Raw genomic sequence first — 15,808 nt, forward strand, 5'->3', positions numbered from 1 at the left:
TTGTTCTTTTTTGTTTTTTGTTGTGCTGTGTCTGTTTATATTTTGTTTTGTATTTGGAGGCTTGAGATGGCTTTTGCTGTATATCATATTTACCAGGATGACATATTTCAGAGGAGAAGGGTGATACCATAGCATAGCACGTTAGGATGATAAAAAATAGTAATCGGCATGAATTAAATTACTTTGTTGGGAAAGTTTTATACCTGAATGAGTACAACTAGGTTATATAATCTGTTATCTGCTCTTGACAGTACTTATTTATTTCTATAATGGGGGGAATACACCATAAGCATAAGTTTCTTTCAGCAGATAGATGGTTCGAAAGATAATTTCCGACATGTCAGATGTCGGAAATTATGTTTTCAATCGTTTTTCTGATCGATTTCTCATAGAAGTGAATGGAAATTGATCGAAAATAAGATCGGACAGTAAATCGACTGAAAAATCTCATCGTGTATTCCCAGCATTACAACCCTGAAATTGGCCTGATAGTTTTACCTAGCACTGTCTCTTAAAAGGTCTCCTAATCTAATCTTCCTGTCACAGTCAAGAGCCAATCTGGGAGAAAGCCGCTTATCCCACCTGCATATTTTGGTTTGTGTGAGGAAACGCACACAAATGCTGGAGAACATACAAACTTCATTCATATAGTAGGAACAGAGTTGTGAAGACATGTAAAACAATTTGGACAGAACTTACAGTGGTTCCCACTTTGACCAATCAGTTTCCAGCTGGTATCAATGCAAGAATTCTGATTGGCTGCTTTTAGCACAGGCCTTACTTTTTTTTGCTACAGTTTTCCATACCCCATCTTGGTGATGCAGTTCCTGTGTGTTTATTTGGAATTGTGACACAGAACCCTAGAGTGTTTTGCCCAGTTTTCCACCATGTTGTCCATCTTTTTATCATTTACCATAAAAAACATATAGCATTATAAATGAGGATGCTTGATTGTAACAATAGATTTGACCAGGCAGTAAATCAGCGCTGAAATTGGGAACATTTTTTAAGGAACCAAGCAGAGTGTCCTGGAAGTGAAATAATTAGAAGTTGGCAGTCATCCTTATCTAGGTATTTACACATACACCCATTTCCAACACTCACCTTATCAGACCATATGGGTTTTAGAGGACAGGGCTTGCTGAACCAGAATTTCTGGGTGATTACTTAGCCTTTTGACCTGGTTCGGACAAGGCCCTGGGGCCAGCTAGCCAGACTGCACAGTGTCTGGGTTGTGGGGCTTGGTAGGAGACAGTAATAGGGGAATTCACTGTAAGACATTTAGTAATAGATTATACGTTAGATTCACAATTTGCATTGAGCTTAAAAGGGCAGTATGGCGAAAAATTGTAAAATTTAAAATATGTGCAAACATAGACAAATAAGAAGTATGTTTTTTTTCCAGAGTAAAATGAGCCATAAATTATTTTCTCCTATGTTGCTGTCACTTACAGTAGGTAGTAGAAATCTGACGAAAACGACAGGTTTTGGACTAGTCCATCTCTTCATAGGGGATACTCAGCATGGCTTTTATTCTTTATAAAGATATTCCCTAAAAAGGATTTAAACAATGATGCTGGCCAGCTTCCCTGCTCGCTACACAGTTTTTAGGCAGTTGTCATTCACTAAGTTCTTTTGAAAATAAATCCCTGAGAATCCCCCTATGAAAGATGGACTAATCCAAAACCTGTCGCTTCTGTCAGATTTCTACTACCTACTGAAAGTGACATCAACATAGGAGAAAAGTAATTTATGGCTCATTTTACTCTGGAAAAAACGTACTTCTTATTTGTATGTTTGCACATTTTTTGCCATAGTGCCCCTTTAAGAGAAGCCTATTTTAAAAAAAAAAATTGGTTAAGGCCATTCTACGGGAGATTTATAAGATTGTATGTTATTAGGGCACTAAAGTTTGCAACACTCACTCAGGTCCTAGCAAACCATAGTTAGGATTGCTACAAGACTGTTGTTGCAGACAGTCCTGTGAATGCAACCACAGTATTAACTTACTCCTAAATCCATGGCGGCTTGGATTTAATATAAAACTTTTAAATGTATGCATGCAGTAACTACTAAATAACTTTTCAAGATCTTACACTAAGTCCCAGGAGGGGGCTGCTAACTTTTGCCACTTACACACAAAATTTCATGAAATGTAAATGAACAGCCCAGGTTTGTTGGACCACCTAAGTTCTGCAGTTTCTTCAATGGTCTCCAGATTTAGTAAGTCGGCCCATATTGACTTTTTCTCCGGATTTTTCTCCTCGGAGATAATTTTTCATCATCTCTTTAAAATAACTTTTCACCACTCTGGAATTGAAAAAGTACCAAATAGTAGGTGAAACTGTGCTTTCCAAATTAATTTGAATATTTTCTTGCTTGCTGGTGCTTTAAAAGGCATTTTATTGCCAAGGTCCAAATCTATAAAAACTCAGAAGAAAACATTTCTTGCACGTGGGTCCCAGTGTTTTGACGCTCTGTGGAATGTCTCTACGACTTGTTCCTAAGAGTGCAATCATTTTCCACAGCCTGCACATAATGTAAAAGTACTATAGTCAAAATCAGTTATAATATTAAATATCCTACATCAGCACATAAAGAACTTGAGTACATTATTTGTGGTTAGGTATCTATCGATACAGCAAAGTAACAGTAATAACTCTACCAATGAAAGCAGTGTCTGAGCTGTACAACTCAAAGGAAATTCTCAAGTGAGTTTACAAATAGTAGGGGAACTATAAAATCCTGTAGAAGGAAAATTGGGGCTGAACAGGTGCAGAAGTGGAGCAACTGCTCAAAGCAAATATTTAACCTGGGCACCTGTTTCATTTTTGCACTGGTTTTGTTCTCATTTTCCTTGCACTGGTTTTGATACATTTGTCCCACTGTTTTTCTTTTTTTATGACATCAGGCCATTGCATTTCTCTGCTAGGCAACATGGTAGCAATGCCGCATCTCCCATTTTCATTGCTGACAGCCACATACAATATTGTTTACAGTAAGGGGATGTGCACACAGGTGATACCTGCCAAGATGCATCAGTGCATCCAACTCTTATGTGTAGATTCTGGGGATGTACTCCTGGACACACCTTGTGCACCTTCCTGTCGAAAAAGCATACATTGATGGGCTGTACTTTTGTAATACGTTTCCCCGAGTGGGTCCGTGCTTCTGCGTGGGTGTAGTGTGGCCACGTGCCCCTTATCTTCGGGGGTCTCTGGAACAGCCTGGTGGAGGAGGACAGAGGAAGACCCCAGTGGATCCAGAGGCTCCCCTTTCTCAAGGTAAGTATTCCATTTTGTGCATTTTCTCACAGGTTTACTTTAAGTAAAGAAAGGAAGTGGGGAGAGGTTCCAATCAGAACTAATGAATATTTCTAACGTAAAAATGTATCGTTTTAGTAAAGTTCTTTAACAGCCATATTGGGCTCGATTCACAAAAGGGTGCAAACTCGTTAGCACGCCTAAAGCTTTTATTGATCGCGCGCAAAGTTTAGCCCTGCACAGTGCACGTGAAACGGCGCACCAGGTGCCTCTAAAATGTTGCATCGGGTGCCACTAAAACTTTGCACCAGGTGCGCCCGAAAAGTCGCATGGTGCGACATTTCGGGCGCACCTGGTGCAACGTTTTAGGGGCACCCGGTCCAACGTTTCGCGTGCCCTGCGCAGCTCTATAAACTTTGCGCGCACTAACTTGGTGCACAAAACTTTGCACGTCCTAAAGGGCTTTAGGCATGCTAAGTAAGTTAGCACCCTTTTGTGAATCAAGCCCATTATCTCACACGGCGGTCTGTCAAATTGTATAATCCTGTGCTTGTACTGCAAGGCCAAAAGAGGTGTGTGGTTCTATAAAAACAAACTCGTATGTGTTTTTTCTTTTGTAAGTCTGCTTTGCTGGTTTTAGTCACTTTTTTTATATTTTTTTTATTTTTTTTAATAAAGCTGATTTAAAAAACAAAACCCTCCTATTTGTAAAATACAATGGCAGATGCCAGGGGTACTTAACTTTTTGAACTTTTGTTCAAATATTGGACCATCCAGTATCTGAATAAATAAGTAGATGATTTCCATTTTGATCATGGCCTTATCCTATTCAATGGGTTGACAGTGTCACATCTGTACAATGCTCCAGGGCACAGTTGTCATCGGAAGGCCATTACAGCTCTCGAAAGCAATTTGACATCGAAAAAAAAAGGCAGAAAAATGTTACAACATGGTTGAGTTTTACCATAAAGTTTTGAGCAGATTTTCCTTTCTTGAACAACGAACGTTTCCCAGGTAGCTCTGAGCCTTTGCAGTTTTCCTATGTTTCAACAACATCATAAACACAGGGTTATTCTAATGCAGTAGGGAATGACTGAGACATCCCTCTGTGGAATGGTAATTTTGGATAATGATGGGTTTAAGTCACCTTTTTTCTCCTGTCTTTGTGTGAAGATCCATATAGGATTTTTTTCCTCTCTCTGAAGCAGTATATGAACTCTTCTTTCAAACTCCCTTATCCTGTTCAGAAAAACATAATTACAGTAGAATCGTGGTTATCTGGAACTCAACTAATCGGCAGTCTCAACCAGCACAAATCCTGGGCAGTACTCACGGTGGTGAAGCCCAATGAACCAGTGTTCAAGGTATGTATATAGAGTGAAGTATAGTACTGTAAAAGCTAGGCTTTAATTTTAACATTACATTAAGTCTCCAGCAAGCAGAAAGCACACTTATACGGCATCAGCCGATCCCCGTCAGTGCCAGATAACCGAGACTCTACTGTATTAAAGTGACCATTTTTGGCATGCCACTAAGTATTGCCAACAATTTGATGGTCATTACATTGACCAGCTATGTTTTAATGTTCAGTCCCTCCATACAAGAGCCAGACATTACCGTTTTAAAGAATGATAAAATCCTGTTTAGACTGGTAAGAAATATTTTTTTCCCTATATCTTTAGTGTCTATAGTAAAGTATTTCACCTGCAGAGAACTGGACACACCATTGGCTCACTTGCTGATCAAAGGAGTTAATGTTTTTATTTTCACTGATCGTTACGTATTTTTATTTTTCCTGTAAACAAAGTGCAAACAAAGCCAAAGGTTGCATACTGTAGTCTTAAATCTATGTTTAAAATATCAATAACCTGATTCCTGAGCAGACCAATCAGAAATTGTTTAACCTGTTGACACTAGGATTCCAGAGGGGTTATCCATGATGATGGAGAGTAGTGACCGTTTATGGCTTTGTTAGGGTCATCAACGTGTTTTATTAGTCCGAGTCCCAATTTATTTTTACTTTAGAACTTCACTTTTGACTGCTTGCAGGTTTTTCATGCATTCTTTGAATGTCACCGCTGTTATGCAGTAGCAGTCACCCTAGTGGCATTCATACCTACATTCGCCCCATCGCTTGGACACAGAACGGTTTGACTTTCACTCCAAGCCAGACACACTCCTGTTTTGTATGCTGCTTGGCCTTTCTGTTGTTAGTAGTCCTGCTCACAGAGGCTCATTGCTTCTTTGTTTGGGGTTTATACATTAATGGCCTTATATACCAAACACAGTTGTGTGTGAGTTGCTCCACATCCTCTGCTGTGTTTATTTGACTTGGGGCATCTTGGTGGATGTATGTTGTCAGCGGGCAGGAATGTATAACTTTAGCCTTTTTGAGGTACTATCTGTTTTTACCTATAACAACCTTAAAAATGGCCACTAGGTGGCAACTGTAAGAAAAAAAAAATCGGCCAAATTTCTAGGCAGTAGTTGCTTTGCTTTTGAAATAAAAAAAAAAATTGCTACATGAGCTATCTGGTACACTTTAAATTACATGGATTAGACTGAGTATAATTTTATATTCACAATGAATCCTCTAACTTTACATATGTAAATATTGCTCTTTTGTATAGGTTTTTACCAAATTTCATAAATGCAAGCAAAATATTTTAATATAGACTGATTTACAATTAGATCAATAGTTACATAGTTACATAGTTATTTTGGTTGAAAAAAGACAAAAGTCCATCGAGTTCAACCAGAGAACAAAATACAACTCCAGCCTGCTCCCTCACATATCCCTGTTGATCCAGAGTAAGGGAAAAACCCTTACAAGGCATGGTCCAATTAGCCCCAAAAGGGAAAAAAATTCCTTCCCGGCTCCAGATGGCAATCAGGTAAAATCCCTGGATCAACATCATTAGGCATTCCTAGTAATTGTAGCCATGGATGTCTTTCAACGCAAGGAAAGCATCTAAGCCCCCTTTAAATGCAGGTATAGAGTTTGCCATAACTACTTCCTGTGGCAATGCATTCCACATCTTAATCACTCTTACTGTAAAGAACCCTTTCCTAAATAAATGGCTAAAACGTTTTTCCTCCACGCGCAGATCATGTCCTTTAGTCCTAATATTTGACTGTTGACGTAATTTAAGCTGTACAAATGATTAGACTTCTAGCATTGTTACAAATGATAAAACTCCCAGCATTGTCATTGACAAAATTGGATAAATCATTTTATTTATTTTTTTAATGAATGCTTTGCATTATATATAGAAAATGTTTGACATTTTTGTACTTGTAGTCATTCAACATTTTGAAACTATATAAACTTGTCTAGGAAGTGTTTTTATTAAATAAATTAACCATAGCGCAAATTTAAGCCCATGTACTGAAAAACATACAAAGGAGTTATTTTGGACCTTTTTGTTATGCTTGAGTGTGGACCAACCCATAATGTTCTCATTAGATTTTGAGCCTCTTTTTAAAACGGAGAGATTTAAACGTTTTTGTGTATGATACTACGCTGAACCACTGGCTGTGTTTTATTGCACTATGCTTACCTATGAGAAAAATGCAATAAAACCTTTTATATAAAAAAAAAAAAAAAAAAAAAAAATTGTCAGGGTTGTGGAGTCTGTACAAAAATCATCCCACTCCACAGTTTATGAAACCACTGACTCCAGGTACCCAGAATCTGCTCTGAGTCCACATGCCTTGGAGTGGGTACAAAAATCCTCAGTTTATAAAACCACCGACTCCAGGTACTCAAAAATGTTTCTGACTCCGCAGCCTTCATCATAGTATGTGAGTGATCTGAAAATACAGGAAATAAATTGGAGTACTATCGGAATTGGTTGCATTTAGGTAATAACTAAGTAATAAATGAGCAAATCCTATTGCTGCAGGTTCAAAAGGCTTAAAAGGCATTTGATAAGATATATGAAAATATCTCCTAGGAGAAAACAGAGGAGAAAAAGTGAATTGCATATGGGCTATTGAGTGGTGCCAACCCTTTCCTAATGCTGTATATACCTTGAGACACAGGGGTGGGGTGTTGGCACACGACATATACCTTTTACTTCCTGGTGCTCCTCCACACTGCACAAGCATCCAAGCACAAAAACTGCCATGCTCAGATGCAGCTGCATGGGGAGGAAGTGCGCCTATCCACCGTCTGTGCCGAGTGATAGCTAGCGCTTGCCTGTTGGTGGACGGGTGCAGCTGACAGGCGGTGAGTTCACCACCTTCAGCTCTTAATGGAAAAGAGGCCTAAATAATGTAGAAATGGTTGCCATAGTAACTTATAAGGCATCTTGCTTCACATGGAAACTGTTTTTTGTTTTTTTTTATGAGTAACATAAATTGGCCCCATTACTCTCATGTACCTGTTTATTTTAGCAGGTTTCATGCATTAAATAGAGAAATGTCACCAAAAAGTTTAACTCTATTTAAATTCCAGACCCTCATGCTAGTTTTTTACATTGGTAATTGTGTAGATCTGTGATCAGATATAAAAGAGTATATGATTGTGTGCAGCCAACAGAAGAAATGCACCTTTTCACAGAATAGCCCTTTCTTTTTCTAACCTCACCTAGCCGGTAATGCTCTGGAGCCTAGGTTCTCAACGTGCGGTACGCGTACCCCAAGGGGTACTTCAGATGGTTCTAGGGGGTACTCAGTCTTGATATACTTGAGCAAGAATAACACATTTAGAGATTTAGAAAATTATAAATCTTATTTAAAAACACCAAATTAGTGTCAGCTAATTAAAGGGGAACTGAAGAGAGAGGTATATGGAGGCTGCCATGTTTATTTCCTTTTAAGCAATACCAGTTGCCTGGCAGCCCTGCTGATCCTCTGCCTCTAATACTATTAGCCATAACCCCTGAACAAGCATGCAGCAGATCAGGTGTTTCAGACTTTAAAGTCAGATCTGACAAGACTAGCTGCATGCTTGTTTCTGGTGTCAAATACTACTGCAGAGCAATAGACCAGCAGGGCTGCCAGGCATATCTCTTACTTCAGTTCCCCTTTAAAAGCAATAGTAAATGCTTGTACCTTGTTTAGAATGAATTATCATGTACTACCATATATTATATACCATGTATGTTTTTGTCAAGGGGTACTTGTGATAATATTTACTATGCTAGGGGGTACTTGGTGAGTACAGGGTTTTAAAAGGGGTACATATCAATAAAATGTTGAGAAACACTGCTCTGGAGAATATAGTGAATTAGATCAGGCTCATTAGATCTAACAGCCCATGTTAGTAGTTGAACTGGGTTCCATTGCATTTTTTTTTTCGCATGTGGGGAAAGCTTGTTGTTGTTTTTCCTGGCACCTCGCATATTTTCCTGCTGTGGAAAACGCACACATACTTTCATGTGCAAACTTCAATGGTGTCCGCAAAACTGCACTCGGAAAATGCAGATTTCAGTGGAAACAAGGCCTTGGGTTAGTTTTTCAACAGTTTCTTGTGAGATTTAATTTGAACCGCTGCAGAGCAGTTGAACGCCACAAAAATGGTGGCATCTCTGCTCAACATAGCACTCAGACTACCCCCTCTGGACCTTCTCTGCTATGTACTATGCGTTGTATGTATACTATGCTCTATGCAGTGTGTACACCCCTTTCTAAGCGCATGCTACGGTATGTACATTCTTCTGTATGTATTTACTACACCATCACCGGCCCGTAGATGTGCAGTGTCGCTGTAGATAAGAAATTAGATTGCAATTACAAGACAAAAGCATTTTTAAGCCATCCTGAGTGTAATCTTTTTTTTCATCATGGTAGCTTACTTTCCTTAATAAATTACACTTGGTGCATTATAAACTACACATGCACCACCTATTGTTACAGTTCTAAAGAGGTCAGTCACTAGGTTGATCCGTAGCTATGGTTGCAATATGTATGATTCATTTAATACTACAGTAGAATCCCTTTATAGTAAACTCCAAGGGACCAGGAAAAGTAGTTTACTATATCAGAATTGGTCATACTTTGTATATTTATACAGATGCATTTGCTGGGACCTGAGGGCTGAGTTTACGATATCCAGAGATTTACTATATCAGAGTTTACGATAGCGAGATTCTACTATATTAGTATGCATATACGGGTGGCACAGTGGATAGCACTCTCGCCTTGGCAGTCCCCTAAATTGGCCCTAGGCTATGATGGTCATATGACTATGGTAGGGATTAGATTGTGAGCTCATTTTAGGGACAGTTAGTGACAAGACTATATATTCTGTAAAAGGGCAGAGGAAGATGTCAGCTCTATTATAATAATAATACTAATAATAAAAAGACTACACTGAACTTGCTACTAGTGATTTGTACCTACTGGTGCCTCACCATGGCAGATGCTAACAGTACATTTTAAGGTGGCATATATGATATATACATTTGTAACCCTTGCATGGATTGTAATCGACCATAACAAACATTGCTGATAGATTAGGTAATTTGACGATGGGTATGCGCATGCATTCAGAGCGAGAACTCAAACTAATCCAGGCTGTGATTGGTTTGCTGAAATAAGTTGTGTACGCATGACTGCTGTTGGATAACTACTTATTCCTTAACTTTTCAGCAGCACTTTCTGTGGTCTGATATAACTCAGGTGAGGGTTTTAATTCATAATTTTTGCTGCCTGGAGTAATCCAGATGTATGAATGCTGCATTCTCTGGGCCATATCTCAAAAATGCATATAAGAGGTATACAGTAGAAACATTTGCGCGATTCAGATGATTGCATTGTTTATAACCTACATTTTACCATAAATGAGTCACAAAACCCATAAATGTTTCTGCTGTGCCTTTACCCCCCGATGGAATAAACTGGTTGTTTCTACATGGAAAGAATTCTTCTGTATCGATGCCTAAGTGTTTCTAAGTACGGTATTCAAAACCTCATAGAGATGTCTGTCAGCTCTTTCTATACTGCATTGGCCAACTACAGCCATCTAATATACTTGGCCAACTAAGAATGTATGACTTGACCAAATGCAATTATATGATGCCACAAGAAAGAGAGGTGACACAGGAAGAGCAGTCTCAGGAGATTGGAGTAAAAATTGGCAATGAAAACATACCTGGTTGCTTTTAATCTGATAACGGTCAGCCCAGGAGTTGAAGGGAATGCCTCTGCACACAATATACAGTAGCCCAATTCAAACGTAACGGCATATTCACAATAAATGTGTTGGACATAACCTTGTATCACCTCTTCCACATTGGTGTGAAGTGGGGAAAGGAAGTTTCATTCAATTGTACTGAATGTAGCTGAAACGCTCAGACAGCAGGCAGTAGCGGGTGGTGGCCACTGCTTAACAACAATTGGACAGCTTTTTTTTATTTTGTTTTTTGACGGGACTCACAAGCTTTGCTAAGATTCTTTGTTCCTGTCATGAGTTCTATGTATACGGATAGGTCAGTTTCTAGTAAGTGTTTGCAGCTGAACTTGCATAACATTATACAACTTGCCGCCCAGACATCTGACCAGTTTATTCACTCTCATTGCTTACATTTTTCTTTATATAAAACGGAAAAAACAACTACCGTTAGAAGGTGGAAATCAAAGGCAGCTGGAGACTTTTAGCCCTTTATATCTTATAATATATATATACTATAACATTTACTTGACAAATGTATTATTTTTGCCAACAGTATTTTTGCTGGCGGGCCCATATGTTATTTTATTGGCAGAAAGGTCAGACTATTTAGATGTTCTGGTTATTGTTTGGTCAGGTGAAGACACCATACATACAACATTCTCTCTCTCCCTTTTTTTTTTCTTTTAAGCTGGTTGCTTTAAAAGTCCTTAAACATAATATTTCTTAAGTGAGAGAAGTCATAAAGATCCCTCAGCAATGGAATGCCCTTCTAGCTGGGAATTGCATCCACAGGAAAGAACATGTTAAGGCTCTGGGAGAAAACATTCTGTGAGGAGCAAAGGGATCTTGTTGCAGAAGTGATATTCCTCAGGAGTTTGTTGTTGGATGGTTCCTATGGACATTTATCTTCATTCCGAGGTCTCAGTCTGTTCATGTGTCTTGCAACACATTACTCTAGACAAGCATTTACCTATACCTAAGTGTGTGTGTGTGTGTGTGTGTGTGTGTGTGTGCGTGCGTGCGTGCGTGCGTGCGTGTGTGTTAAAAAAATGGAAGCTTTTATTATAAATTTTTTTTTTTTTGTGCTGTCTTTGACAGTGCTTCCGAGCCTATAGTTATAGTCACAAACTGTCCTTTAGAGGAGCTCACAGGCTACTCCCTACCATATATATATTTCTTTAATTATCTTTATTTCTCCCTCCCCTTCTGAATCTATATTATATAAACGTTCAAATAAGTGAGATTAGAATTTAATTTGAAATAAATAATAAAAGAAACTGTTACTTCCAGGGACATCATCATGGTTTAAATTTTTTTTATTTTTTGTCTTTTGCTATTTTTGGAGTTGCTTGGGGAGATTCTCTCAGTTGCCGCTGGGAGAGGGATTGCTGGATAAGGACACAGGGCAATAAAAAAAAAATGCAAAATAGGCTTTACTACTTACTATACTATCCTAAACCAGGTATTTTTTTCATGGATTTGTGCTGGATGCTATGTAAAGGTGGTATTGGTCATTTGGTCCAGAACAGATAGGGGGTAATTGTTAGGCTGTAGAGGAAGGTGGTGATGGAGATACTAGGTTTTAGCATAAGTGTGCTATCTGCATCTGAATAACCACGCATCTAGATGCCATGCGCTGCATGCTGGGGCACAATACAGGTGTTTCTGGCAGCATTAGTACTGACCATGTGCTAACTGCTTTGTATGCAGCCTGGCATTCTGTTTTTGAACCTCACTCCCAGTTCATTTTAAGCACAAATATCCATTATTAGGTTTTTAGTAGATCGGGGTCATATAGTGTGTAATATTTTGGATTATCCCTGTGGCTTTTCCTTCTTTGTCAGATTTATGAATCTGTGTGAAGCCCAGTCCTGGCCTCTTGCTTTTTGCATTCCTCCTGTTATGTAGTCGTTTTTGCCCCACAGGCAGAAGAATTCTAACAGGTTTTGTTTCTTCTTCTTACCAGGTGATAATGAGCTTGTGCCCGAGAGGGAGCACTCCAACATGGCCATAGACCTGACCTCCTGCACACCCAATGGGCAGCATTCCTCCCCGAATCACATGGCAAGCAGTGAGTACCTTAAGGAGTGATTTAAAAAAATGCATTCTATACAGTAAAGAGTGAAAGAACTGATCCTGGTGGAAATGTAGCCCTTGTAAGGTTGCAATACTAGATAAAGAAAGCAGGGTCTGATCATTTAAAAGCCAAAAAGGCAGCATGCGCTGCAGGTTGTTTGCTTTTTGGAGAGAATAACATTGTTCTAGTGAGCAGGGAGTACCGGTATTTATATTTATAAAAAATAGTGTCCTTCAGTGTTCTCCCCAGAATTTTTTCCAGCCAGGTGACAAGAAAAAGTAGCCGGGTGGGATGCGATGAGAGAATGCAGGGCTGGCCCTTCTCTGCGCAACTCTGCTTGCTGCATAGGAGGAGGTGAGCTGATGACAACCGGGTGCTCACCAAAACTAGCCGGGTGGAGCACCCGGCTAAAAGAGCCTCGGGAGTACTCTGTCCTGAAATAAGATATCCTGTATAGGGGGAACAGCGGGGCAGGATTTCTAGAAAGGCCACAAAGGCCTGGGCTTTGGGTGGCTGCAGCCCAAGGGGGTCAGCTGGACATGTAAAGGGGCATTTGCACATGAAACAAGAGACTACAAATGGAAAAAGGAGGCTGCAAATGGGAAGCAACGTACAGAAGAAGGGGGCTGCTGCCCAAGATAGCTGTACATGAAAGAGGGGGCTGCTGTACATGGTTGGTACACATGGATGGGGGGATGTTGCTGCTCATGAAAATGGAGCTACAGGAATGTTGGCCTAGGGGCACAAAACTTATAGGTCTGGCCTTGGGGAACAGAACTACCCCATCCTACGGAACTGTGTGCTTTATTACCTGTGCTTTATCAACCCCAGTATCCTGCATGACAGGTGGGATAATACCCACTATACTAATTATTGCATACAATCTGTTTTTCCAGTTATCTTCCCCATTCTTTAAATATATGATTTTGTAAGCTGAATAAAGAGGGTTTTATGACTTCTGATAAACTTCTCCTCCAGTCATCTAGAATCCTGTTTATAAAGAGTGCATATTCAGATCACCACTTTTCTATGTTTAAGACTCATATTGGCCTTTTAAGATTGCTGTATTTATTAAGAGGTGGTTGCTTTTTCACTGCAGCTATTAGTACTTTGACTGTAATTGCCCTATAGCTGACCGTGTTCTCCCCAGAAATTTTTTACAGCCGGGTGGCATGAAATAGTAGCCAGGTGGGGGGAGATGAGAGAATGCAGGGCTGGTGCTTGTGTGTGCAACTCTGCTTACAGAATAGGATGAGGTGAGCGGATGACAGTGTGCGGATGAAACTGTGTAAATAGTGCCCTGACTGGGATTTGAACTCAAGCATTGCCTGCTGAGGGAGCTTGCCATTAAACCTTGTAAGGCTTGGTTCACACATATAAAGGTGTCCAGTTCTGTCCTGATAGTTGACATTGGTTTTGTATGTGTTTCTATGGGTGTGTTCACACATAAAAGGTAAAACTGACAGAAAACTGATGCAAAACTAACAGGACTGTGCAAGACCTGTACAGATTTATGTGTGAACGATACCTCATAGTCCTATGTCTACCTCTTAATGACTGCCTTAAACAGGAGTATATATTGATGTATGCCGTGTATCTCAATATGATAGCTACAATAATGAAGATGCACATAGAAAAATGTTGTGGTGCCCTTTAATTTACTCTGTGATTAAATTTGTGCTCTATCTATTAGTCTTATATTTCAAATATTATTTAATTCTCCTCTCATATATCTCTTACATTTGTTCTAGTGACTTGAGCATACGTCCCGGCATTACATTAAATAATCATGAATTCAGATTTAGTGTTAAATATAATTTAAATATTCATTGCTCCATTAGGTTTTGGTCAAGTAATTATTTCCATGTGCCTTAAATACTTAAATTGAAAGTGTGCTGGATAATTATTTTTACTGCGGCAGAGCCATTCTGTTGATGACTCCACTTTGCTGGAAGCATTAAGTTTTACAGTTTTACACTGTTTCAATTTCTGAAATTCTAATGAGGCCTCCAGAGCTTCTGCAGCAAGACAAATGTTCCAGGGCTGTCCGATAAAACACACCACAGTCTCTGGTAACGGCCTAGCTGTGGTCAGCATCACTTTGATGTAATCCACAGAGCTGTAAGATAGAGAGGCCTGCAGTAATGTGCTCTGACAGCTGTAGTATAGCAATGATGTTAAAGCTGCCCCAAGGATGCAGTCACATGTAGCGCTACACCTAGTCCTCTGTGGCTCTGGTAGATCATTTTCTGTATGAGCAACAGGCAGAGGCTGCACACGCAAAGACTGCTGATACAAGTACTTGAGCTTTAGAAAATGAAGTCTTGGCCAATTCTCAGCATCACCGTGTAGTGCTGAGATAGGGATGTTGCAAAGCACATATACTTGTGAGAGGAGATTGCAGATCACTCAGTCAGGGTGGGATTGTGAAAACCTAACCGATTTCCTTCTAATCTGATTTTGTTTTATTTGAATGGCTGTTTAAAGTTCACCTGAACTGAAGGAGATATGGAGGATGCCATATTTATTTCCTTTAACCAATACCAATCGCCTGGCAGTCCTGCTGATCTCTTTGGCTGCTGTTGTGTCTAAATCACACATCTGAAACAAGCATGCAGCTAATCCAGTCTGACTTCAGTCAGAAGTATCGGAGTTATTGAAAAGGCTTTCTACCTCCAACTTGAAGCCAGGCTCTCCAGAAACAACATCCTTGACCCTCTTCAATCTGGTTTCAGGAAATATCACAGCTGTGAAACAGCCCTCACCCAGATTTGCAATGATCTGCTCATTGCAAGAGACAAGGGTCAATGTTCCATCCTGATTTTGCTCGACCTCTCAGCGGCTTTTGACACAGTCGATCATGAAATCTTACTCAACAGGCTACAAGAGTACTGTGGCATAGATGGCATTGTTCTCCGGGGGTTCAACTCCTTCCTGGCTGGCAGAACACAAAGGGTAGCCTTAGGGCCCTTCCTCTCCAACCCTGTACCACTAAAATACGGTGTACCTCAGGGCGCAATATTATCCCCTTTACTGTTCACCATATACATGCTGCCACTTGGAGAAATCATACAAAAACATGGCCTGACATATCATTGCTATGCTGATGACACCCAGCTATATTTGTCATTCAAACCTGATGTCACAGACCCTACTCCACAAATAAACGCATGCTTAGCTGAGCTTCAGGAGTGGATGAATAATAATTGGCTAAAACTTAATGCTGACAAAACTGAGGTTCTTGTTATCGAGGGCCAGGGCTCAACAGCAAAGCAGCTCCAGTCTCAACCAACACCGCTAAGGATAGGGAGCTCAGACCTGAACAACTCAGACTGTGTGCGCAGCCTG

The 15,808-nt window shown here is 39.8% G+C and overlaps 1 protein-coding gene across 5 annotated transcripts in view; it reads left to right on the forward strand.

The window, feature by feature from the left end:
• The window catches only part of IKZF2 (IKAROS family zinc finger 2), a 129,788-nt gene that overhangs the window by 13,036 nt on the left and 100,944 nt on the right, over positions 1-15,808 (forward strand). For all 5 annotated transcript variants that reach the window (XM_068245384.1, XM_068245381.1, XM_068245385.1 and 2 more), the window contains exon 3: positions 12,350-12,454. In XM_068245384.1, the coding sequence (XP_068101485.1) occupies positions 12,350-12,454 (105 nt within the window). The remainder of the gene's footprint in view (positions 1-12,349; positions 12,455-15,808) is intronic.

The sequence above is a fragment of the Hyperolius riggenbachi genome, chromosome 7 (assembly GCF_040937935.1).
Source record: "Hyperolius riggenbachi isolate aHypRig1 chromosome 7, aHypRig1.pri, whole genome shotgun sequence".
Classification (NCBI taxonomy): domain Eukaryota; kingdom Metazoa; phylum Chordata; class Amphibia; order Anura; family Hyperoliidae; genus Hyperolius; species Hyperolius riggenbachi.